At 46.7% G+C, this 25,497-nt stretch overlaps 1 protein-coding gene across 1 annotated transcript in view; it reads right to left on the reverse strand.

Annotated features, from left to right (window-relative positions):
- LOC309328778 (unconventional myosin-X-like) overlaps positions 1 to 25,497 on the reverse strand; it is a 75,872-nt gene that overhangs the window by 3,600 nt on the left and 46,775 nt on the right. Inside the window, exons 22-39 of the mRNA XM_081839141.1 lie at positions 23,789 to 23,895; positions 20,390 to 20,692; positions 17,932 to 17,971; positions 15,599 to 16,381; positions 13,759 to 13,882; positions 12,724 to 12,967; positions 11,825 to 11,920; positions 11,368 to 11,461; positions 9,362 to 9,417; positions 7,752 to 7,894; positions 6,508 to 6,702; positions 5,621 to 5,778; positions 3,965 to 4,088; positions 3,024 to 3,321; positions 2,164 to 2,371; positions 1,823 to 1,959; positions 1,487 to 1,613; positions 655 to 1,104 (exon numbers count right to left, since the gene is read on the reverse strand). Of these exons, the coding sequence (XP_081695267.1) occupies positions 655 to 1,104; positions 1,487 to 1,613; positions 1,823 to 1,959; positions 2,164 to 2,371; positions 3,024 to 3,321; positions 3,965 to 4,088; positions 5,621 to 5,778; positions 6,508 to 6,702; positions 7,752 to 7,894; positions 9,362 to 9,417; positions 11,368 to 11,461; positions 11,825 to 11,920; positions 12,724 to 12,967; positions 13,759 to 13,882; positions 15,599 to 16,381; positions 17,932 to 17,971; positions 20,390 to 20,692; positions 23,789 to 23,895 (3,687 nt within the window). The remainder of the gene's footprint in view (positions 1 to 654; positions 1,105 to 1,486; positions 1,614 to 1,822; positions 1,960 to 2,163; positions 2,372 to 3,023; positions 3,322 to 3,964; positions 4,089 to 5,620; positions 5,779 to 6,507; positions 6,703 to 7,751; positions 7,895 to 9,361; positions 9,418 to 11,367; positions 11,462 to 11,824; positions 11,921 to 12,723; positions 12,968 to 13,758; positions 13,883 to 15,598; positions 16,382 to 17,931; positions 17,972 to 20,389; positions 20,693 to 23,788; positions 23,896 to 25,497) is intronic.

Consider the following 25,497-nt stretch of genomic DNA (forward strand, 5'->3'; position numbering starts at 1 on the left):
GGGAAGGTGTTGCTTGGGGAAAAAGTCAGTGGACGGTTCAGTCAGTGGACGACTGAACCGAAGACTGAAAGCCCCTGGTCAAAAACCAATCCTCTCCCCCCCCCCAATCCAATGAAACCCAGAGTAATTAGTAAAGATTCCCACCTCAAAAGCAAATAATTTAAAAATGGTGTCAAAGACAGACCCAAAATATTTAATTTATTTATTTCGATTTCCACTTCATTCTTTAATAGGATCTGCCAAATCTTAGCTCAACCATGAACAGGCTTAGTAGCCAATATTTATTTATTGTGTTTACATCCTGCCTTTCCAGATAGTTCAGGTCTGACTACTCTGTTCTCCTGCTTCCCTGTTTTATTCTCCAAACAATGCTGTGAGGTAATTTAGCTGTGACTGAGTTAGGATTTGAACCTGGGTGTACGCCCTCCTAGCCCAATACTCTTAGCTACACCCACATTGGCTCTTCAGCAATTCATCGATTAGCTTGCACCTCAATTCCCTCCCCCCACAATCCTCAATCTGTAATAGTGGGGGTAATAAAATAGAACCATCTTTGAAGGTTCTTATTAAGTGCAACTGAGACAATAAACATAATCCTCCTGTAGCATCTTTCAAAGAAGAAGGATTAATACTGAAGCTTCTTGTGTCTCTCACCTCCACATCAAAGACAGTGGAGCCATAGCCCGACCATTCCTTCATGATGTTCATGTAGGCCACCATGGCTTGCTGCTGGAGCAGCCCCTGCAGTTTGCACCACTTTTCTGTTATGCTGGCCCGAGCCGCCGACAGCTCCTCTTTCACCCACATCTCCATCATCTGCTCCTCTTCCACCTTTTGCTTCTTCACTGAGCCCGCCTTAAAGCTACGCTTCAGAGTGCCCTCCAGGAAGCTGGTCCGCCTTTTCTCCAGGGCATGGCTACTGGGACCGCTACTCTTCATGGACTGCAGGATTTTGGACTTCAGCCTCTTCACTGGATAGATGTTGTCCAGGGACCAGGAGATTTTGGAAATATCCCCATAGAGGTACTGCAGCCTCAGAGCAGCCAAGTGCTGCAGTGTCTCCTCTGGGCCAGGGAAATGGCCGTCAATGAGACTTTCATGAGCCTGTGAATAGCAGAAGGAGCAATTTTATTTGTGGGTCTATAAATGTTGTTACTTGCTATTTTATTGTTCTTTGAAACTTTGGAATTTTAATACTGTACATTGGTATGTTGTAACCAACCTTGGGAGGTAGATACACTAAAAAGCAGGCAAATAACTAGCTAACTAAAATACGTTTTTTTTCCAAAGGCTGTTTGCTTCAAGAGACCATCCCAATGCCTATGCTTACCCCTTTGGAATTATAATTAAGTTATGTATATTGCCTTATAAGTCAAGATGAACAACTCAGTGTCCTAATAGTAATGGGCTGTTGCAGGCAAATTCTCCACAACCCTGGCTTGACCCAGCCACCCACCTGCTTATTCTCTACCATGCGAAGACTTACCTGCTCAAACATGAAAGCAAATTCCACCCCTTCCTTGGGAACGTTTTCAACATCCAAGAAACAATACAGTTTAAAGTAGAGCTGCCAGTGCCCATCCTCATCCTCCTCTTCCACGGACCCAGCAAGTCTAAAAGATGAGGAAGAAGCTGGTTACCATCTGGTTCATTGGTTAAGAAGAGCTGGTCTACACGTAGCATCTGTCTCTGAAAACAGCATCTCTGTAGCACGCTGCCATAAGGTCTCAGAGGACTACCAACATGGCAGAAGGCCTTCTTGTTTAGAAAGTATCAAATCCCCCAATGCTAAACAGGAGGGTTATTCCTGTGAAACACCTACCTCTCAAACTTGGCCAGAACATCAGCTACAATCACCCGACTCTCAATGGCCTTGTCCACATGCTTGTTGCGTTCAAAGAGGGCAAACATGTTCCGACTGTCTTCCATGGCCAACCCCCGGATCAGCTTCTCTACCACCTACAAAGGGAGAAGAGAGACCACATCACGCCACAAAATATTTGGTTGCACAAGGAACCTCTCAGACAAATGCAAACAGGCTGGACTAAGAGAGAGAGATATATATATTCCCTCCACTTCCACTAGTAGATGCCATCTGAAGCAAGCTGAATGCCCCTTCTTCCCTGGACAACTTTGCCTTGAAAATTCTGCCTTTGTTCTTACCTCTCCGGCAGTGGTATGAGAATTGATGGTAATTTGACAGGAACCTCCTCCGTGGCAGTAGACAGTGGTGGTCATTTCCTCCCGGGTGATGAGGGCCTGTATTTCCTCCTGGGAGGGGACAAACTCCCTGCTCTTGGTTCTCTTCAGTGAATCAGTGATGAACTGAGAATACCGATCTATTTCAGTGCCTGGGAAGAGATCTTTTACTCTGGTTGAGGGAGGGTGAGGAAAGAGAAGAGGTAAATAACATATTGCCATTCTGTCATGAAACAAACTTTGACCTAGAACCGTGTCATTTGTATAGCAAGGCCAAGCCGACTCAAGAGGCTGTGGGCTACCTGCGGCCTATGAAGATGTTGTATCACTTAATATAAGCAAATTTCATTCATTTGGACAGAGGTTATTTATTATTTTCTGCCTCTGAGACCAATATTTACACCTTTGCCTAAAGATATCAGGACCAGCTTGGCACTGCTGCTTAGTAGAAAGCAGGTATGAGGGACAGTAGTACAGGAAGCACTGGAGTTTTCACAAAGCAAGATGGAGGTAAATTGGGGGTGGGTGGCCTCTGCAGTGATCTCTAAGGATGCAAGTATTAGGCAAAGGGCCTCCTGTTTGCATGCAGAAGGTTCCTGGTTCTATCTCCAGCTAGGACTGAATCCTGGAGAGCTGTTGCCCTTCAGCGGAGATAATACTGAGTTAGTCAGACTGATGGGCTGACTCAATATGAAGCAGCCTTCCCATGTTTCTATACGTCTGCAGCGACTGGTGCGTCTGGTGCTATGTAATGTATTCCTCAGTGCTCTGGAGTCAGTGAGCTAGCTACAATTGCAGAGAAATTCCTCCAGGATGGTTCTTACCTTCTGAGGTGGAACTTGAGGTAACGGAGGATTCCTCTGCTGGGCAGGAAGGTGCAGCTCATGCAGGTCATCAGCTGCCAGTGGTGAAGGTTCCCTGGTCTGTTGGGCTGTGGCACGTGGTTTGTCTGCTTGATCAGCTGACAGTACACCTCGTCCCGGAGGGGCCTGAGATCATGGCAGGTCTGCAGAATGCCCTGGATAATGGGGATGGGGTCAGAGACTGTCTCGATCTCCTGAAGGGAGTTAAAGATCTTCATTGCTTCGTCCTGGAGGCTGCTGTAGCCTTTCTCTTGCTGCACTGCAGTGGGAGGAGGCGGCACAAACAACAAGGCAGGGAGAAGGCAGTCAGTATGTCCTCCAACTATGGACTGGCCAGCTGGTAGTTCATCACTCCAGGAAACACATTTGCTCATGCCCACAACCCAGAGGAGAAAGGAAACTCCTCTGATAATTATCATTACTCAAAGGTCACTTGAGAGACAATCCAGTTCCCCGCATTAGAAATGGTTACATGATAGGGCTATGATTCTGCTCCTTTCTTAATGCACAATTCTTTGTATATCAGCTAGTTAATTCCATTTCATTGGTAAGTTCACTGCATCTTCCCACTTCTACAGTGTTTTTTTAAACATCAGAGTTCAGCAGGAGTCAACACAATAACTCTGATTTACAGTGCAATTCTGTGCATGTTTATTAGGATGTAAGACCCACTGAGACTTACTTCTGAGTCAGTGTACACAGAATTCTTGTGCACACTCAGCTAAGAAGTAAGTTGCACTGAAGTTGAACCTACTTTTGAGGAAACATGTATACTGGGTTGCACTGTAAAGCTGGATGACCTTCATCCTGGCAAGATTCTGCCTCAGTCCCATCCCATCCTCTAAAAAATATTCCTTTTGAACCCTTGACATAGCATCCTCGAAAGCCACCAAGTCACTCACAGTTGACCCCAACGTCCCCATATGGCAGTGGTAGAAGCGGCGAGTGCAAGGGATGCTGGGTGTATCTCAGGATAGGATTCCTCCGGTAGGTCTGTTCTACCACTTCAGGGTTCATGCTGTTCTCCTGAAAGGAAGGGGTGGGCAAATAGAGGTTACCTTTACAGGGCTTCTCTCTTTCCCTCCAACTATCTAATTGCACTATTAAATGGAAGTGCTCCCAGTCCATTACAGAAGAGATAAAACAATAGTTAAAGGCCTTGTACTGCAAAAATGGCAAGGTGGTCAGCAACAGGGGAAACTGCCAAACCAAGTCCATAGAAGGATTTGGAGATCACTTTATATCACAAAATATCCAGAGTATGTCAGGCCAACAACAGCCCTCTCATCAAAAGGAATTTTGAATATTTAGAAACACGCCATGTTCTGACAGATCATAATATTGCTTTTAGTTGTTGTTGAATAAAATGTGCATCTACACCCTTCTGCCGATTTTAATCGTGTGTGTGTGTGTGTAGGGAAACTAACCAAGTGTATATGTATTTCCATCTGTCTACCTGAAAAGGGGGGGCCAAACGGCAAACTTCAGAGAGAAAATTACAAGAGGTGCTTCCTTATAGCTCAGTGGAGGGATCCCTATGATACAAACACGTGAAGCTGCCTTCTGTACAGTCAAACTGCTGGTTCAGCCAGTGTTCTTTATTCTGACCGGCAGCTGCCCTCCAAGGTCTGAGAGGTTTTCCTCAGCCCTGATACTGGATATCCTTCTTTCATGGGAGATGTTGGGTATTGTACCAGGGACCTTCTGTATGCAAACACTGTGATCTGCCACTGAGCTATGACTCTCCCTTAAAAATGTGAAGCCTTTGGATTATCCTGCACGTATGAATGTGTCTTAACACACTATTCCCGCTGAAAGAGGGATTCTACAGTACCAGAGTCCTTTGTAGAATCCAGACCTAGTACTTAAGAATTAATAGACGCTGTCCTTTGTGTATGTTACATTCTTGCTTTTGATTATTCCAACGTGTGTGCAGAGAGAAATTGTATACCTAGAAGAGGGGTTGGAAGAAAGGGAAAGTGCCAAGGGACATCTCCGCTTCTGAACCGAACAGAATGATGCAAATAATGGGAGGGAAGCTCAAATACCTGGGTATTTACACACATGAGCAAATCCTAAAAGGTTGTATATGAAGAGAGCAAGGAAAGCTCATTTGCCTTAATATCTTAAACATGTGAGCATGAGGGGATCCTAGTAATCTGGATATAGAGCTTATAAAAAGGTAAAGGACCCCTTTACTCTGGGGTTGCAGCACTCATCTCGCTTTACTGGCCGAGGGAGCCGACATTTGTCCACAGACAGTTTTTCCGGGTCATGTGGCCAGCATGACTAAGCTGCTTCTGGCGAAACCAGAGAAGCGCACAGAAACGCTGTTTACCTTCCCGCCAGAACGGTACCTGTTTATCTACTTGCACTTTGACATGCTTTCGAACTGCTAGGTGGGCAGGAGCAGGGACTGGGCAACAGGAGCTCACCCTGTCATGGGGATTTGAACCACCGACCTTCCGATCGGCAAGCCCAAGAGGCTCAGTAGTTTAGACCACAGCGCCACCCACGTCCCTCATACTCATGTGCAATTAAGAGTTAGAGTCACTTACTTTAATGTCCCGAATCAGCTGCTGCGTGGGTGTTTCAATGGGAACCTTGCTGTCAATGACTCCTTGGATGGCAGAGACCCAGCGCATGGCTTCATTCAACAGCTTTGTGTAGAGCCGGTACGAGTGCTTTCTGCCATGCACAGTGATGTTCCAGTAGCCTGAAGGCACAAACAGAAACAGGCAACTACTGCCCAATCTTGGAGTAATTGAGATGGCAAATGACACAGCGAGAGAGAAAAGTGTGAGCTGGCAGAGGCCAGATCCTGGTGGCAATGTTGACTGCGCTCTATCAGCTGCTCATGACATGATGCAGTTGCCGTGCGATCTAAACTGGCCAATGGCACCCAAAGGGGTCTACAGAAAGCCCCTGATATTCCTTTGTGCACTTGATTGGCTTGGCCCATGGAGCACCAACTTAACCCCACAGGACTCACTCTGTGCCATCATTCCCATGACACAAATGCTATTTCACTCCAAAGAAACCAGCAAATTAAATGTTATGGTTTATAGGATGAACAGAGTCAGTCTAGAAATTCTCTTCGGGCCTTACAGACTATGAATGCAGAACAGACAAAGGCATATGAACATGTGATCTGCATCATACAAAGTCCAGCCATGGTCCCATCTATCCCAATACTAGCAGCTGGTCTCTCAGGCAGATTCTCCCAAGTGCTGATGCTGGATCCTTTGAAATGAGGATTGAAGCTGGGACCCTCTACATGCAAAATGCAGACCCTCCCCATAGTCTGCCAGGACTGTGTCCTATTACAAATGACCAAAATGATATTCCACACATTTATAGCTCTGCACAAAATGGTAAAGAATGGAAACGAACACTCAGAGAAGGACACAGTGGCACACAAAGAACACCTTCCCCCCTTCCTTACCTGTTTCTTTGAAGACCCTTTCATCAGGCTGGACCACTGAGCAGAGGCTGTTCAGCACCAGTGTCCCGAGCTTGGTGGCTGTGCGCTCGGACGATTTGTAGTAATCAAGGGCAGTGTTGGTCAGCACAAACCAGCGTTTCTTCACCTTCAGGGAAGAGGTCTTGCTACTGCTCTGGACCTCCTTATGAAGCCAGCCTGATGGGAAAGAGGGACAACGGGGCCCAATGGAATTGAAATTCAAGAAATCGAGTTTGCTCTCTTGCTAACGGGATGCTACTGGAGACCTTCAAATTTCTGTTCCTTTCTTTTAAAGAACAGAGGAAGGAGGAGGCACAAATCAGTCTAAACCTTCATCTCCCCCAGCTGATTTCCTGCCTTCACTATCAGAGCATGCGTTGCAAAGAAAGAAAGAAAGAAAGAAAGAAAGAAAGAAAGAAAGAAAGAAAGAAAGAAAGAAAGAAAGAAAGTGTTTAGGTAACACTTCAACCACCCAATGAGCTTTTAATGAACCATGTTTGGCTTTTGTGCTTGGAGGGAAGTGAGGGGGCGGGAGGAGACTGCTTGGGGCAAGTGGGAGAGGGCAGCTGAAGCGTGTGCTGAATGAGGGTTGGGAATTTTGACAATTGAGAGAGCGATGATGGGATCAGCATTTAATTATTGGGATGAATCACAGTCACCTCAAACCTCAGTCTGTTTACATTGTTCCTCAGATTAAATACTCTGCTGCTAACCCTGGGTATCTTGTCAGTGAAACCCACACTTAAAGGGTGTGAATACATACCTCAGTTCTTAACACTTATACACTGCTGTCAGAACATTAAGCTATGGTGGCTTTATCTTAGTAAATCCTTACAAGCATCCTGCAATGCCAATATGAACAGGTGGGGTTGAGGCAAAGAAAGCAGCAAACTTGCCCATGGCCACCTAGAGAATTCCTGGATGAGGGGAGATTTGAACTGGAGGCTTTCTCACCACCGCATGTTATGAGCCACTTCATTGCATCAGTTCTCATGGTCATCATCAGCTTCCTATCCCATTTATAAGGTGGGAAATGCCATTATCACTTTGGAAGAGTGAGCTGTGCCATGACTGTAGCAACTACTGCTATGGTGAGATAGGCTGCCTCAAAGGCCAGCAAATGGCTTATTTGTATTATTAACACCACTGGGGCAAGGAGGGTACTGTTTAGGTGTTCTGCCTCAGGCACAATATATTTAGCCAGCTCTTTCATCTTGCCTTCATACCTCTCACAAGAAACTCCTGCCCATCGACTCGAGATTCGCCTTTGGGCTTCTGCAGGAGGGAGATCCAGTGGTGCATCTCTTCAGGGATGTCACTGTTGCAGTGAATGACTCTATTTGCTGTGATGATCACAAAGGAGTTTGGCCTGAAAAATCACCATCATCAAAATTAGTATCTCGTCGTCAACATCATCATCATCATCAATATTAATATTTTTCCAAAGCCACAACACAAATCTGTTTGTTTTTTGCCCAGACTCAAGCTGAGCAAGAAGAAAACATGTCAAGGTTAGGCCACACACAGAAACACATTGATTTTGCTCTCCTTTTCAAGGATGCAAGTCGGATTACTGCTTCAGATGCAACTTTTAAACTGTGGAAGCGCTTAGTGTTTGCCACGTCCAGAAAAACTACTATTCTGGAAGAAATGGGCATGTGTCGTGGGGAAGAGGGGGAAGTGTATGAAATGTCGGATTTGGCCGCAGTAACAGATGTCTTAGTTACATCCAGTTTGGATTACTCTAATACACTCTACATGGGGCTGCCTTTGAACAGTACTCCGAAACTTCAACTGGCTCCAAAAGCTGCAGCCAGATTGTTGACAGGGGCTGGTTATAGGGAGCAGACGACTTCCTTGCTAGAACAGCTCCACTAGCTACAGGTCTGTTTCCGGGCACAATTCAAAGTGCAGGTTATTACCTATATAGTACCACATGGCTTACGCCCAGGCTGTATGAAGGACCTTATTGACCCATACAAACCTGCCTGGGTCTTGAGGTGAGGCCCTTCTCCTAGTCCCGCCACCCTCACAGGCATGCTTGGTGGGGACATGGGAGAGGGCCTTCTTGGTGGCTGCTCCCAGTCTCTGGAACTTCATCCCTAGAGAAGCTAGACTGGCTCCTTGTTGCCTTTGCACTGGCAGATAAAGGCTTTCTTGTCCCAACAGGCTTTTGGGAACTGACTGCTTTTAATTAAATTAAAGGGCTGGTGCCATGCTGTTTTGATTGTAATTATTGGTATGCCTTAAACAGATTTTATATACGTATATAGTTTTCATTATTGATTTAAAAAAAAATGTTTTTAGTGGTTCTTGTTTCTATTTGTAAGCTGCCTTGAGTCCCAGCAAGGAGAAAAGTGGGGTATAAATAAATAAAAATAATAATTAACAACAAAAATGATGGTAATATATAAGGGAAAGCACCCCACAGGATGGTACTGTGCCATAAAAGCAGCCATCTCTCTGCAGAGCACACACAACTTTAGCTCATAGGGCAGGTGGTGTGTAGTTGCACACATTTTCCTGAAGTATGAAACACCCAGAGCTCGAGAACCCGAACCCACAGCAACTAGACTTTATTAAGAGGAAAGCAAATGCTTCAAGGAGCTTCTGGAGCCAATGGCCAGTCACTAAAAATAAACAGCCATTTGGGAGATATTTATACTGGCTGGAGGCATTTTAAGTAGCTCCTTATCTGTTGCATTTATATTTACTCAAATATGCAATAGATGGATTTAAATATTTTCCCTTGTTACACAATTGTTGCTGCACCAAAAATATTTGAAAATCACAAAACGAAAAAGCACACACAAAGAGGAACTCAGCTGTAGCTTACCTGTCAGGATTGTCAGAAGCACAGACAGAGTCTATGAGTCCCACGTCCAGGGTTCCCTTTAAAACAACAACAAAAAATGGAACAAACTTCTAGATATATGCAAGATCCAGTTCCTACCATTCTGTTCCATTCCAGTGTGATCCACACATAGGCATCCACTTTTTATTGCTTTTAAATTCATCTTGCTTCCCCCCCCCCTGCTGTTTTAAACTAATTTTTAGCTGTTTTTATTATCTTTTGTACATCACATTGGGATGTTTGTGGAAGACAGCAGCAGCAACAATACACGATGTGGCTCTGTAATTAGAAGTAGGCCACATTCGTAATTGTTGGTGTCACCAGGAGGCAGTGAAAATGTTGAGTGCACCCCTTTACTTTCTCTTAGAGGGCAACTTTCCTCAACCTGTGGCCCTTCAGATGCTTTGGACTATAACTCCCGTTAGCCTGAAACAGCATGGTCAATGATGAGAGATGATGGGACTGTAATCCCAACATCTGGAGCTCCTGTAGGAATGAATGACTGTGAGGATCAAAAACCTCTGACCTCTATGGATGACCAGGTTCCAATGTGTGCCAGGGGTGAGACATGGCACCCCCCCCTAAGTCCTTATACCGGTGTGTGAATGAGCTCTCTTTGTATGTATGTGTGCATACGTTTATCTTATCTAGACATACACATACACACTGTAAAATCGAAGAAGCATCAGGGAAGATACCTTCAAGGGGAAATGGGGCTCCCGTATCCAGTGGCGTAGCGTGGGTTGTCAGCACCCGGGGCAAGGCAAGTAATTTGCGCCCCCTAACCCGTGGATTTGCGCCCCCTAACCCTAACCCCCAGATGTTGCGGCCGGTGCGGCCGGCCCCCCCTGCACCCCCCACGCTACACCACTGCCACAAAGTAGTGCGAGGCTTAATCACATGGCGGGGAAGAAGGCAGCAACTGGGTCCCGGGGGCGTCTCTGATGTGACTTTACGGGCACCATTTGCAAGCGGGGAGCGGCACCCCATCCGCGCGAGCGCGCCCCCAGACGCAGGAGCCGCGCAGGCAGGGCTGGGGGCTGAGGCGCCAATGGAGGGGAGATGAAGGGCCTGCGAAGCCCTCGAGCACCAGAGAGCTGCTCCTGGTTTCGCGGGGGGGGGGGGGCTCGGCCGGGGGCGGCAGCCCTTTTGTCCGCAGGATGGCAGCGGCGCCACCGGCCAGCCCCATTACCGGCCCGGCCAGCCTCCCGGGGCGCCAGGGCTCCGCCGCAACTAACACCTTCCCTCCAAAACTGGGCTGGTCGGATGTAGTTCTCTCCTGCGCTCAGCTCTGCGCTGGGCGGCCGCTGCATTTTCCCTCCCCCAGATAGTCCCTCCCTCGCTCTCTCTCCGCTCCGCAATGCACGCCTGGCACCCTCCCCCTCCACAGTGGGCGGCGACCCGGCAGCTCGGATCAGATTCGCACAGCCAGCACTGTGAGAGAGAGAGTGAGCCAGGACCAGGTAGGGGCAGAGAGCTCCGAGTGCGCCCCCAAAAATGTTGCGCCCGGTGCGGCTGGCACCCCTTGCACCCCCCACGCTACGCCACTGCCCGTATCCCTTCCCCCTAAACAATTCTTTGAGGATGACAGTCCTGGAGGGTTGGTCACCTCTCCAAATGACACTTGGTGTACACTTGGTGTACACACTACTCCCCACAAAGATCTTCCTGGCACTGATCATAATCCCTTTGCCCAAATCCTGCTTCAGATACGTTCTTTGCCCAACATACCTGCCATCAAACTAGCTGAGGGCGTTAAATCCTTCAGGCAGCCTCCCTTTTATTTCAAACTCAGTTCTGTAAAAGGGTGCCCATGAAGAACTCTCCTGCCGTTTACTGATGAACATAAGAAGAGCCCAGCTGCTGGATCAGGCCAACGGCCCATCTAGTCCTGCATCTCGTTCTCAGTGGACAACCAAATGCCTAGGAACATCCTTCATCAGCCAGAAGAGTGACAGTTTCAGGGGTCCACTTAACCCACCACTCACCACAGCATTCTTTGGGTTGGCTTGTTCATCCTGCATCTCTCTCAGCTGTTGCTCTGTAGCACTGTGCACACGGCTCAGGACATTAAACCAGTCACTGTAAGAAAGACAGAAGCAGAAGACACTTAAAAAAAACCCCCGTATATATTTATTACTGAAATGGTTAATTTTTAATAGTCTAGAATACTATAATTAATATGCAGTTGTATACAAAGCATCATAGAAGTAATTAAATATATTTACTAATACCGATAACATCATACAAAGACTGAAACAATGATTTGATAACATGCATATCATGATTCATCTTCCACTCTCCTGCCTTTCCCTATTTTTATAACTGCTTTTCTATTTAGAGCACATCATGGGAGGGGTGTTGCTTCCAGCTCTCCCACCCCTCGCCTTGGGAAAAAGCAGAAACCTTTTAAGAAAAACACACACCTGTCCTTGCATCCCCTACCTGGCATCCTCTGGTGATTCTGCCACTATGTGGTAAACTCGATCACATGTCACAATATCAAGGGCATTCTCTTTCTCGTGAATATCCACAATCTCCCTGAAAAACAACAAGTGTGAAGAGCCAGGATGAAAAGGCAGTTTGTCTATGTTTGGCATCCATCTCCATTGGCCTGCCTGGTCTCAAGGAGGCTCAACGCTTGAAAATACTTGAGAACAAGGAAGCAACAGCACCCAAAGATGAAGTAAGGTGACAGGCTGGTGTGGGAATGAGGGTACTGCCTACTGCACCTAGAGACCACCTTTGGGGGCTTTGTTGATAAGGAACCACTGCAAGGGCAACATCACTGAAAAGACTTTTAATGTGGGCAAAGAGACAGCTAAACCAATTCAAGTTGAAGGGTACTGACAAGAGAGGCCAGGGGGAGTGCACAAGAACGTGGGGCAAAATTTGCTACAAGAAAATTCTCAAATCAGTCCTAAGTAGGCCCATGCAGGTGGGGGGGGGGCAGTCAGTTGCACTTTTCACAGGCCTCAGAGGGCTAAACAGGCTGGGGGATACCACCAGGGGCCTGCCAGACTTAAACTATCATGCCAAGAACAAGATTTCCATCCCAGGCCTCAAACAAGCTCTGCATGGGCTTGGTCCTAGGGTGTCATTATACATGCAGTACTGACACTGAAGCTTTAAAAATAGCCCTTGCACTCAGGTAAGGGGCTATAAGGCCCCACCCTCTCTAACAGCCTCAGGCCTAAAGATGTCCCACAGGACTTAAGGAGTCAAACAATTTCCCCTCAGGCCCAGGTTGTTAAGGATTCCCCAAACATCTCCTGTTACCAAGAATGGCAGGAGTGGGATACTGATTTATCCCTAGGGCTTACAGACATAATAGTGTCCCATACTTGGCCTTCCTGATGTCAATCGTCCCTTTCAGCTTCTCTTCACTGTCGTTCTCAAAGTACATCAGCTTGGCCTCTCTCAGCACAAACCAGCGCCGTTTCCAATTCCGGCGAGACAGTGTGGACATGCCTCCTCCCTTCTTGTAAAGCCAGCCTGACTTCAAGGCCTCTTGCTTGGCTCGAAACCACATGAAGGCCTCGTTCTTCAGGACACACCAGCGCCGTCTCCAGGGGTTCATCAGGCCCCCTTGCAAGGAAGAGAAAAGAGACACAGTCAAAGTTATTGCACCACCAGAATGTCCCCACTCTGCACTCCACAAGCACCTGACAAAGACAGGGGCAGGTGTATCTTCCTGCCCTTGGCCATAACAGTTCCCTGAAAAATGTGGGGCTTCCTGTAGACACAGAATGCTAACATGCAAAAGCATGCAGAAGTTTAACACAGTGACATTAGCGGCAACGTACAGCGAGGCAGGGGTTGACTTTTTGTATTACTACCTCCCCCTACAACCCTAAAAAAACACACCCTGGTCTGCCAGTTACCAAAGTAAAACTGGGAGTGGGGAGGTAAATGTGTGTACTTGCACAAGCCCACACAAAACTGGCATGAGATATTTTGTTACCTGAAGTGAGGCCCAAATGGTGCCTCCTCCCTCCCCACTAAGACCAGTATCTTTTTTATAAATGCAAATTTTGTAGCATCAAGCGTTAATTTCATTTATCCACCCCCTTACTACTACCCCAAATACTGCTTCACAGTGCTGCCAGATCACTTCAAGCATGTTCCACAACAGGGCCTCTGCCATCTCTAAAAACTGTTATCATCTGTACATGCCCATTAAGGCACATCACAGCCTTTATGTGGATGCCAATGCAAAGCAACCAAGGTCCCTTCTAATCCCTCCTTGACAAGAAGCCTTACTGACTTTATCTTGGAAATGAATAAGAACAAAGCAGCAAAACAGGGAGCAAATACTGAGAGGGGATTAGGGAGCAGGGGAAAATGGCTCAGCTTAGGGGACTGACCAAGCTGCTTACCTTTCATGTAGAGATAGCTGTGAAAATAGGCTGGCCCCGATCCATTGAGCACAGTGACCCGGCTGCTGCAGAATTCTTCATCCGTGTCCATATAAGCATCCCCTTCATCCTCACTGTCTAGAAACTGGAGGCAAAAAGAATGGTTACGCTCCAGAAACAAAGCAGCACAACCTGCCAAGTCCTATCGCACTTCCACTACAGATCTAAGTGCTGAGCTGGCCAGGCAGTATGATAACCATACAGAAGCAGGAATGATCTAAAGTGGGTGAGTGATAGAGGCCAAAACCTGCCATACTCAGTTGCCAACATGTGGACTTTGGCCTCTATTTCCATTTTGGAACTATCTGCTTTAAGAACCTCCAATTTTCTATTGCAATAGTTCTCTGATGTTCAGCCAAATGCATTCTGGCCATCTCAGCTTCTCTCTCTCTCTCTCTCATTATCCCCCTTCTGGGGGGAGGCAGTCTAACCCCCTTCTGAGCAGATCATGTGAAAAGCTACAACTTTACACACAACCTAACACACACACACACACACACACACACACACACACACACTATGTCCTTATGGTCAGCACAAAGGCATTAAATAGATTAAACAGGGGTGAACTGCCATTCTACATGGGATAGCTTCTAAAGTACATGAACTCCCTTTTTAAGATCACCCCCAAAAGGTTCATACAATGAGTGTGTTCTCGGGGACAGTAGCTGTTGTGTGCATGATTAATGGGGTCAAACAATATCCAGTAAGTGCCCTTGTAAATCTGGCAGACACAAATACCCATACAGTAATTGTAGCTGCAAGTAATGCACCAATACCAGGCACAAAATCCATATTCCAACATATATAAAAAACATAAAAATGTGCATGAAGATGTGAAGAACAAATGGGAAATGTGCATATATAGGATGCATATGCAAACATATGCGCACAGACACACCAGTTGTGCAAGTAAGCTTTTAGTATCACACAGAAAAATACAGACACAGCAGAAAATGGGTAAAGTAACCAATAGGTTAAGGCAGTCAATGTGGTTTCCTCCAAATATTGTTGGACTACAACTTCCAGCATCCCCGACCATTGAGCCATGCTGGCTGAGGCTAATGGGAGCTGGAGGTCAAAGGCTACTCATGGGTTAAAGGAAACACAACACAATGGATTTTAACACTTAAGAACAAAACAAAATCCTGTGCCTATATTTTATTATTTATATCCTGCCTTTCTTCTATTATATTTATATCCTGCCTTTCTTCTATGATGGAACTCAAGGCAACCCACACAGTTCCCTGGAAGTCTCCCATCCAGGCATTGCCCAAGCCCAGAACTTCTTGGCTTCATCCAAGCTATTGCATCCTGTATCTTCAAAAACACATCCTGAGACAAGGGAAGACTGAAAAAGTTCCAAGGTCAGCTTGCAAGAAGAAGTAGAGTTCTTTAGGAATCAGTCTTGGGAGTTATTTTATTAACTACATTTTCCCCCTTCCTTTTTTGTTTGCAACTTGGATTGCAAACAGGAAGAGTGTGGATTGAATTTTCCAATGAAACCAAGCTGGGAGATGCCTATGAGAGACCACAAGGATTGGACAGTTATGCAAGATGAAACTAGGCAATCCAATGGATGGGAGGGAGTAGAAATATGTTCACAAGCATCATGATGAAATGCAATGGCTGCGAATGTGGACTGAAGAAAACAAAGTGCCTTTTAACCCCAAGGAGCACGTAACCAGTTAACACAAGAGAGCACTGAGGTGCCAAATGTACACAGGAAAGATAAAAAGAAAAACACACTTCCTGCTTCAGAGCAGGATCTGTTTTTTGCTTCAAGGCAAATGGCCCTTACCGAGTCTAAGCTGCCACGGTTGGAGTCCATGCCGTTGCTGTGGGAATTGCGCGAGGCCTCCTCCCCATTCAGGGGCTCAGCGGACGTGCTGCCAGCCTCTCCACTGCCATCAAACTCCTCATGGTCATAGTCAGACTCCACATCTGGAGGCAAGCTGTAAATTGGCTCTTCCGAGTCCCCATTGTCACTCTGCAGGATTTCCGAGGCTGATTGGTAGATGCTTTCCATAGGCTGCTCCTTCTGGGGGCTTGCAGGTCTCTCTGTGGAAAGACACAGAGAGTTGCCCTCCTCGTTCTCTCCCTTCCTAGGCACTGGCATATTCGGAGAAGCATCTTCCTCGGAGTAATAGTTGTCACTGGTTCTGGTGCTGCTGTCCTGGTTCAGGAGACTTGGGCTGGGAACTGGTGGTCCCTCTTCATCTGCAGGAAAGCCCTCATCTTCTTCTTCCTCAGCCAGGGGAGCTACAAGGCTGCATTCAATGTTGAGGGTCCCTTCGTTGGACAGAGAGTGCTCGAAGCCTTGCACGCTCTCATCCAAATTTCCAAAATCCAGCAGCTCCAGGAACTCCTGCGCAACCCTGGACGCCTCCTTCTCCAGCCTCTGGATCTCCTCTTCCCGCTGCCGCTTTATCTCGTTCTTGGTGTTCTCACAGGTGATGTGGTCGGTCTTCTGCTGCCACTGCAGCTTCTCAATCTCCCTCTCCAGTCGCAGGATCTCTTCCATCTGACGCTGCTCCTCTTCCTGTAAAGGCTGGTCTTCCTCTTGGGTCCTTAGTGCCTCCATCTGGAAGAAAGGGTCACCCAAAGGGGCGCAGATGACAACTTTCAAAGATCAGCCTTAATGGAGTCACAGTAACAGATCTGAGAAAGCAGGAGCTTGCATGGCGCCCAAGTGGCACGCCCCTCTGCTCCCTGCATGTGCAACATTTCTTCTAATTGTTCTAAGGCATGAGAACCTAAGAAGAGCCCTGCATCAGGGCTGCATCAGGCCAATGGCCCATCTAATCTAGCATCTTGTTCTCTCAAAAGTGACCAACCAAATGCCCATGTCAAGCCTCCAAGCAGGACCTGAGTGCAACAGCACTCTCTCACTCCTTGTGATCCTAGCAACTGGTATTCAGAGTAATACAGCCTCTAACAGTGGCTGGAGATGGGTCTTACTTAAAATTTTATGTCCTCGTAAAGTTTAAGGTGGTTTGAGAGAGGGTTACTGTTTTGTGATGGGAATGTTCACACCACTTTTGCCACTGGTCTTTGGCTGTTTTGTATTGTTTTTTAAAAAAAACCTGGCCTGTTTAACGAGGTACTCATGGGACAAAAGAACTAAACATCTGTACTGTACACCATGGGAAGCAAAGGCTCTCACAAGCACTTCCAACTCTCTTAAAAGGCTATGGTCTATCACCAAGCCAGGTGACAATAGGCTGGATTCAAATGTGCCTTGGATGGAAGTGTCTTTGATCCACCAGAAGATCTCATTAATGAACAGGGGTCAGTAGGGATTTATTTATTTTTTTTGCAGATTCCACCTCTCAGCTGCAACTCCCTCACCATTTTAAAAAAATGTGCCCCTTGAGCCTCTATCTGGCTCAAGAGAGAAATTTCCACTGGCACCAATGCAAGCTTTCATTCAGAGCCGAATAGCAGCTGCCCCCCCCCCCCAGTATTTTTCAACAGGACTGTGGCACAAAAGAAAGAGGTAACCCACCGTCCCACATGCCACATTGCTAACCCTGATCAGGATCCCACAGCAGCTGACATTGACATATTCCACTGGATTTGTACAACTATGGGTTGTATCCGGTGTTTGCAGAATGCAGTTCTGTTTATTACAGTACTTTGAAACTGTCCTCAATCTAGATGACACTGTACCGCCATTCCTAGGATCAAGCTACGTGTAACACTCAACATCTAGGGACATATCCAACACTTTTCTTCTGCTCATGCAACAAACCTCCACTTGTGCAGTTGGACTTCCCCATCTGCTCCTTGCACACCCCCAAAATCTGCTCCAGAGGGTCCCCCAACCTTCTGGAGAAGATTTTGAGGATGTGCAGTGAGCTTCAAGAAAGAGAAGAGGAGAGGGAAGTTCTGTTGTGCAAGTTGATACCTGTTGGCATACAGCCCTAGCTGTTTATATTACTTTATAGGAGTGGAGTGTCATCTAGACTGAGGATGGAGTCACTCATGCATAGCACTGCATTCTGCAAACAGTACCTTGGTTTAGCCTGTAAAGAGGAAAAGGTCAAGCAACAAAGATCACCAGCATGTCTTCATATTCTGCTTAGTATTCTGAAATGAGAGGCAAATGATGGGAGTCATAATGGAACACACCTGAGCCATCTGCAGTGCTGCTTCAAGCTGCTCTTTTTCTCTGTTCAAAAACAAAGAACAAACGCATCAATAAAATCTACAGTCCAGCTTGCCATGAAAATTTGCTGAAATCAATGAAGTTTTAAATAACACTGCTGCCTCAGTCATTTGCATTCAGATCAAAAATTTTGTGAGCTGTAACAAAGCCTTTAAAGTTAAAACAAGGGAAATTATTATATTAATGAAAGGCTTGGGTTTTCAGAAGGCTGGTTGGGGTTTGTTTGTTTTTTTGGTAAGGCTCCAGAACAGATGCTGACTGCTATTGAACACACATGGAACAATTCACAATGCAGAATGCATGTGGAGGGAAATGGAGGCTGCCTCACAGTGGGTAAAAAATGTCAAATGAACATACTCAGTAGTCAGAAGGTTGGTGGTTCGAATCCCCGCAACAGGATGAGCTCCTGTTGCTCAGTCCCTGCTCCTGCCAACCTAGCAGTTTGAAAGCACGTCAAAGTGCAAGTAGGTACCGCTCCGGTGGGAAGGTAAACAGCGTTTTCATGCACTGCTCTGGTCCACCAGAAGCAGCTTAATCATGCTGGCCACATGACCCAGAAGCTGTACACCGGCTTCCTCGGCCAGTAAAGCGAGATGAGCGCCGCAACCCTAGAGTCGTCCGCGACTGGACCTAACCGTCAGGGGTCCCTTTACCTTTAAGGTAGCTGAAGGCACCCTCTTCCCATAGGACAGCCAGATTATCTCAGGCTTGGTTTAATTTGAGGTGTGCAGCTGTGTCAAGACTTCCCCAGCTCTCCCTTCTTGTGACTGAGGAACAAGCTAAGAAACTGGACAGAGTGGAATGGAGGCAATGTCACACTGAACACTTCTGATTAACCACAAAGCCAAGAAAAGGGAATTGGAGGTTTGACTTCTAGAATAAATAAATAATGTGGGCTCCGAAACTGTGTTTTTAAAGAAAAGTATTATGCAGTAGTTTCCCTCAAGAAGAAGCCTTCTAAAAATACACAACTTCCAAGGGTAAAAGTAATAACTTGGCTGGTAATCATCACTTCATTATTATTAGTGCTGTTGACTGTGGTAACATATATGGAACAGTGTTAGGCGCATACACAATTAAAAAAAACCAATACAGTATCTATATATTTTTTTTAAAAAGCTCACTGCAAATGGGTGTATGTCAAGGACAGAGAAACTGAACACATTATTATTAATTATAAATTAAATTTCTGTAGCAATTGATCAATCAATATTCCCTGGGTGACCTACAAACAAGAAAATATTAAAAACATGGTACTGATGTTTTAATGAGGTGGTTTTCCCCACAAGGTTATATTGACATGCTACTGCTGCTGTGTTATTGTTGTGCTACTTGGAGGTTTTGTCTTCAAATAAAAAGTAGTTTAGAAACCATACACCCTTATTTGTTTATTTCATAAAATTTATGTTTATAGAAAATAGGATCATAGTGTTAGAAGGGAGCAGTTACTACCACTGCATTGCAAGCTGTGGCGCTCACCCTTGTAGTCATGAACCAGCCACCTGCAATGATGTCCTGAGACAACCTCAGAGCCTAGCGCTTAGTCATCCTTTCAGCCCAGAGACTAAAAGACATGCCCAGGTGCGCTGCTTTGGAGCTTCCAAATTCTGCAGAGTCCAGATATTCAGGAAGCTTCAGACCACCTTGGCCTACCTGGCTCAAAGGGACCAGCACTTGACCAGAGCAAGTTGTGCAACCTCCATAGCTAGTCTCTTGTGCTGAGTATAGGAGTGCCCCAAAGGAAAAAGTCCCAGCTTAGTGGTATCATCCAGATGAGCTCTATCATTAGCACTGTGTGTTCTACAATTCTCACTAAGCATGGAATTTAGTATTAGCTTGCAGCTACAAAGGAGTGAGGTTGGGCTCAAAAAAGAATGCAGGAAGTAACTGGTGAAATCTGCAAAGGCAAAGAGGGTGTTGGGTAATGTTTCCAATGGTCAGGAGGCAGGGCTTCAGGGCCATGCATGGCTCCTCCCCTACTAGAAACATATATATGCAGACTTACTTCCCATAATTCATTTTTTAAAAGGTCACCAAATTCAAGTCTGTCTGAGCACAATTAGGCTCACCTGGATATTATACAAAACTGTGCCTATCACGAGCAACACATCAAAGGCAGAGTCCTGTTTGGACTGTTCCGCTTCAGGCTACAGGGGACTGATCAAATGGCAAGGGGGTGAAAAATACCCCACAGTCCTCCACATAGGAAACTAAAACACCAGAGGTAGGTAAGCCAAAATCCTTATCCCTGACACCTGATTTTCTATACGCAGGGAATCCTTTACATGGAGGAACATTAAATCATGTACATCCCTCTCACTCCTGCAGTCTGATGTGGTACAGTCCTGGCACAGGACTGCCTCTTCAGCTGCAGTTTTGTGAAAGCTGGGCCAGGGAGACAGAACCAAGACTGCCTTGTACCTTTTCTTCTCCTCTTCCTCCTCCTGCTTCCTCCTACGCTCCCTCTCTTCTTGCCATTGTCTTTCCTCTTCCTCCTTTCTAATCCGCTCTTCCTCTCGACGCCTCTGCTCCTCAGCTTCCCGTTTCCGCTGCTGTTCCTCCTCTAGCAGGTGCCGGTAGAGGCTGCGAGCCAGCTGCCCACGCCAGTGCTTCTGCAGGACAATGGCAGAGGCCTTCAGGCGCAGGAGGGACTTCTTCCAGAAGTGAGCACGGTAGTTCTTTTGGATAGTCACGACACTGGCTAGCACCCTTCGATACCTCTTCCTGAGTCAACGAAAGCAAAGTGGGGGTTACTGTCAATCAACAGCCATTGCTCACTAGGTTCTCCTCAGCATCTGCCTCAGAAACCATGTGACCCAGGTGTACCAAGATGCCAGATTCAATGAATCAGCACGACCACAGCCGCTTTCTCCAAAAAACATTTCCCCAGGAAGCCACTCCTTCCATGCTTTCCTTTCTCCTCCATCTGTCACCCACCTGGTTTCTGGAGAATGCTTTAGGCATCTCCCTCTTGGGGCCACTCATTTCCTGTTTCTACACCAGCTCTGTCTTTGCTAAGCACTTTGAGTGGCATAATGGCAAGGAACCTCCCAACCCAAGGCAAAATGGCAGATTCCCCCATCCCTCCAAACAATAAAGGGATGGTTCATGTCATGACCTCCTCCCAGCATATCAGTCTTTTTTCCAGATGCTCCCACATAGACAGCCATGCACTGCTCTCCCAAAACAGAAGAATGGATAGTTTGGTAGTTTTTACACCCACCCACCCCACATATGGAAGCTAAGGACCCCGTACCACAGAAAGAGTGTGTGTGTGTGTGTGTGTGTGTGTGTGTGTGTTGGGGAATGCCTTTTATTTAGTAATGAGACTGTGCACTCTGTACATGTTCAGAATCTCCCTTCTCTGTAGCTAATCTGCAGATTAGAAAAAAACTCAAATTCTAGGTCCTAACATTCCTGGCCTGAATTGAGGGTCTGGTTCTTTTATTAGTGCAATTAAGGCCAGTCCACTTGAATCCAATATGGATTATATGCTTTTCTTTTTCTTTTTGAGGACCAATATGAAGAACTAGTAGATTATTTCTGTGGAATAGAAGCATTATCTAGGAAATATACTTACAAGAGTCAGGCAGTTGCTATGTTTGACACTCCATGTGGCACTATGAGGTGTCTCCTGCTAAAGAACAGGGAATGTGTGTGCTCTGCAAGCCTGTGGCTACATTGCACAAGAATTGAAATGGATATTGACACTGAGTTCAGCACCCTGAGAATCAAAGCTTAAGTTAAAACTTATTTTTTTAAATACCCAAAAAACAAGTTTCTCACATGCTTAAAGCTGATAAGATCCATAATCTGTGTGCAAACCCTGGTGAAACCTCAAGGTCTAACAAGAACACACCAGGAGACTCATCCAGAATCTGTGGGGAATGGAAGGGAACAATTGCATGCAAAGGATTGTAAAGTGGAAGGAGCCTCCCTGCTCATGCTGTTCCCCAGTATTCCACCCACCCACCCCTGTCCTTTTCTCCCACCTGAGCTCTGATACAGAAGCCCTGCCAGGAGAAAAGTGGTCGAGAGGCATTTTCAGCAGGGAAAGCATGTTCATCACCCCTTCCAGCGCACTGCTTGTTTGCTTCAAAACTGTTCTGCTGGTTCTGTAGAACCAATCGTCTAGCACACAGTTTGTGCTGCCATCATATCCTCTTAGGCTTCAGAAGCCGGCATAGTGACAGAACAAGGTTTCCAGTGGTTAGGGGGCGTTAGGAATCCAGTAAGATTCCTATGACCTAAGACAGGAGATCCAAATAGCACCACTCTCCAATGGCAAGCTAAATTATAATAATTATAATAAACAACAACTGCCAATTTGCTGCATGCCAATGACACACCTTGCCTGATGGTACAGCTAGTCCTGTTCCAGTGTCCTGCATGGCTCTTGCTCTTTTATACAACTAACAGAAGCAGAATAGGTTGTGCAAAATAAAACAATCTGTACGCAAAGGTTCTTAGTTTGCAGAATTCCAGAGGGTTATTTTGGTGCAGAATTCTGGTGATAGCAGCACAGGCAGTGGCAACAATGCCATTACTATTAGCAACAATATCCCAGTTCATATGCAATGGCCTGGACCTGGGCCTAGCTCATGATTATACCCTCAAAATGCAGATGGTTTTCACAGCCTGGGAAATCCATGTTTGCAGCTGGAGCCCAGCCAAGTCTTGCTGTAGACAGCAGATGCAGCTTTGACTTCCTTGCCTGAACAACAGGAGCCTACCTCCCCCTTGGATAGTATTGTGGGGGGGGGGACTAGGCAGATTGCCATTCTGTTCACCAATCAACATTCTAGTTTGGTAGGCCCAAATTTAAACTACACATTTTTTCCCCCCTAAACTACTTTACATTTTTTTTTATTTTAAGGAAAGGTAGATGCCAGTTTTATTTGCATATTTTATTATGTAAATTTGCATGGGCAGTATTTCCTATGCAATATGTATTTCCTATGCAATATTTAGTCTTTTTCAGATAGTTACAGGAAAGAGAAAAAAGCACATGGAGCCCCTCCCCCCCCGCCTCCTAGCAGTTCAGCTCAGCTCCCATCCTCCACTTTCCCTAGCCAATGGCGTTTGAGATGTCACCAGGGCTGCTCACACATTTTCAGGCCTCTTTGCAACCTTAAAGGCTAGAAACTTTTTAAAAAATGAAGCTGAATTGCAAGGGTGCTGAATTCCTCCTCTAGTAGCAACCCCTGCCCTGCGCTGTTAATGGCACGATCCTGGAATACAGGTAGCCCATGCAATAATTCCTCAAAGCAACACCAGTGTCCTTGCGGAGCACAGGTGTCCGTCCGAATGGGTACACATAGCAATTTGCCAGAACAAGACAACAACAATTAACAGCAAGATGAAAAGGCAGAGACAGATAGATGGTGGGGATGCAGAGCCAGCCAGCTTACAGCTACCCCCCCCCCTTCTCTGCACCCAGAAGAGCCCACCAGGGAAGCAGAATCTGGAGAGGGGGGCTATAAGTGAGGAAGACTGGCCTGGGTCTGGCAAATAAAGACAGAGATTGGGCTGAGGGTCTTCAGTGCAGAGCAAAAGAGGGAGAGCTGGGGAGTTTCTCTGCAGGGCAGCTTCATAGGAGGATTACAGATGCAACAGGAAAGAGGCAGGGGACAGAGACCCGGGAAGTAAGCAACTTCACAGTCAGTGGCCTGCATTGGGAATGCATGGGGATTTCAAGAGGGAGCAGAGAAGGGGGAAAGCAGTGGAAGCCCAGCCAGAAGCAGCAAGCTAGAAAGGAGAGAGACCTGGCAGCAAGGAGCATTCCAGCAGCTGGGCAAAGAAGGCGATTCAAGCACTGACCTTGCCATGTAGCCCAGGACGTGGGCTCGGATGATGGTTGCTGCCTTCCTCAGCTCCTCTTCCCGGGCCTTCTCCAGTTTTTGCTCCAGAGCCTCCTTCAGGAAAACCTGGTACCCCGGGGAGGAGTTTCATCAAACACAAAGAGAGGAAACAGCAAGTCCCAGTCAGCACCAGCAGGTCCCATGCCTGCCTGCCTGCCTGCCTGCCTGCTGTAACAAGGCACACAGGGCTCCTTTTATGCTCCTGCGCCAGAGCCAGTCCCTGCTCTGCCAGCCCTTCCCCTTTGGGTGCTGTCGCTGATGGACAAGGGAGAAAGTTGTGCAGGGAAAGGAGCCAAACTCAGCCCAGCCCCCGCACTCTCTCTCTCTCTCTCTCTCTCTCTCTCTCTCTCTCTCTCTCTCTCTTCCACACTGCAGGCTCAAGGATTAAGGGGGAGAGAAAAAGGGGGGAGGAGGCTGCACTGCTTTTAACTATTAACCCTTTCTTTGGCTCAGTGACATCTTTTAAGGCTATCTGGGCCTGCTGCTCAAGTCCTGCTAATGAGGCTCTGGGTATGTGTGTCAACATTCCAGGCGCTGCATGCAAAATGCAGAAGAAAAACTGGCCAAACTATGACAAGATACCCATTCCAAGAAAAGAAGGGGGGGGAGGACCAGCGGGGGTGGGGAGGGAGAGGAAGAATCTTTCCAAATATCATTTCCTGCACTGCAGATAATCCACACATATTTTCCCCCTGGCTGCTTCTTTGCATCACTGCCTCAGTGCCAGCCTGTCTCCAAGCTGTCTTGCTGGCTGGAAGGCACTTTCATTGCCTTCTCTGCAATCAAACCTTCCCAAGAGGTGTGGCTCACCCTGAATGCACACAAGAACAAGTGGTCATTCTGCATTTGCTTTTTTATTAAAAGACACACCTGGGTGCTATTCCTGAAACCAGGAGGCATGAAGCCTGCTTTCAGAACAGGCTACACTTGTGGCTCTGGTGGGTGATGCATAACTCCACATGGGTCAGGGAAAATGCATCAATCCCATTAGATATTTCAGCGGCCCCATGATGAGGTCTTGGAATGCCAACAGTGGGGTCTGGAAAACATCCATGGGCCTGGTCTGTTACTCATTCCTGTCTGGGAGGTTCCAGAAGGATGGAAGCTCAGGACTGGTCCACCTGTGTGGCTGTCGGTGAACCAAAAACATTGGCACTCCAATAAAGTGACACACAATCCAAAAGGTGACTCCGAGGATGCATTGTAATGCTGCAAAGACTCTGGGGCACAATCCCTGGATTATGTGGCAGAGATATTTGGGATAGCAAATGCCTTTGGTATTTTGAATGCAGCATTCTTCTGGAGAATTCGAGTGGTTGAAGATTACATTAACATCCCCAAGAAAATCTGTTTTCATCACCTGCATTCATGGCTAGCCTCCCACATTTGTCTGAGGTGAAGGCAATGCAACCAAAGGCTTAGGCTGCCAATGCATTAAAGTCTCCTTTCTGCACTGAAGTTCTAAAGCAGGAGTACAAAAAGCTCTTGATCACATGAATATTTGCAGAGAAAGCTATATGGAGGGCAAGGGGATCATCAGCATGTGGGTGCTGTGTGGCTTAGGGGATGTGAATGAGCAGCCCGAAAGGGGGGGGGGCAGGGGAGACCATTTGGACGCAACCTGTGCAGACCTGCACACTTATAAAGCCCCAAGTGTTGGACACATGG

This window comes from Podarcis erhardii, assembly GCF_964252035.2.
Source record: "Podarcis erhardii genome assembly, chromosome: 1".
Classification (NCBI taxonomy): Eukaryota; Metazoa; Chordata; class Lepidosauria; order Squamata; family Lacertidae; genus Podarcis; species Podarcis erhardii.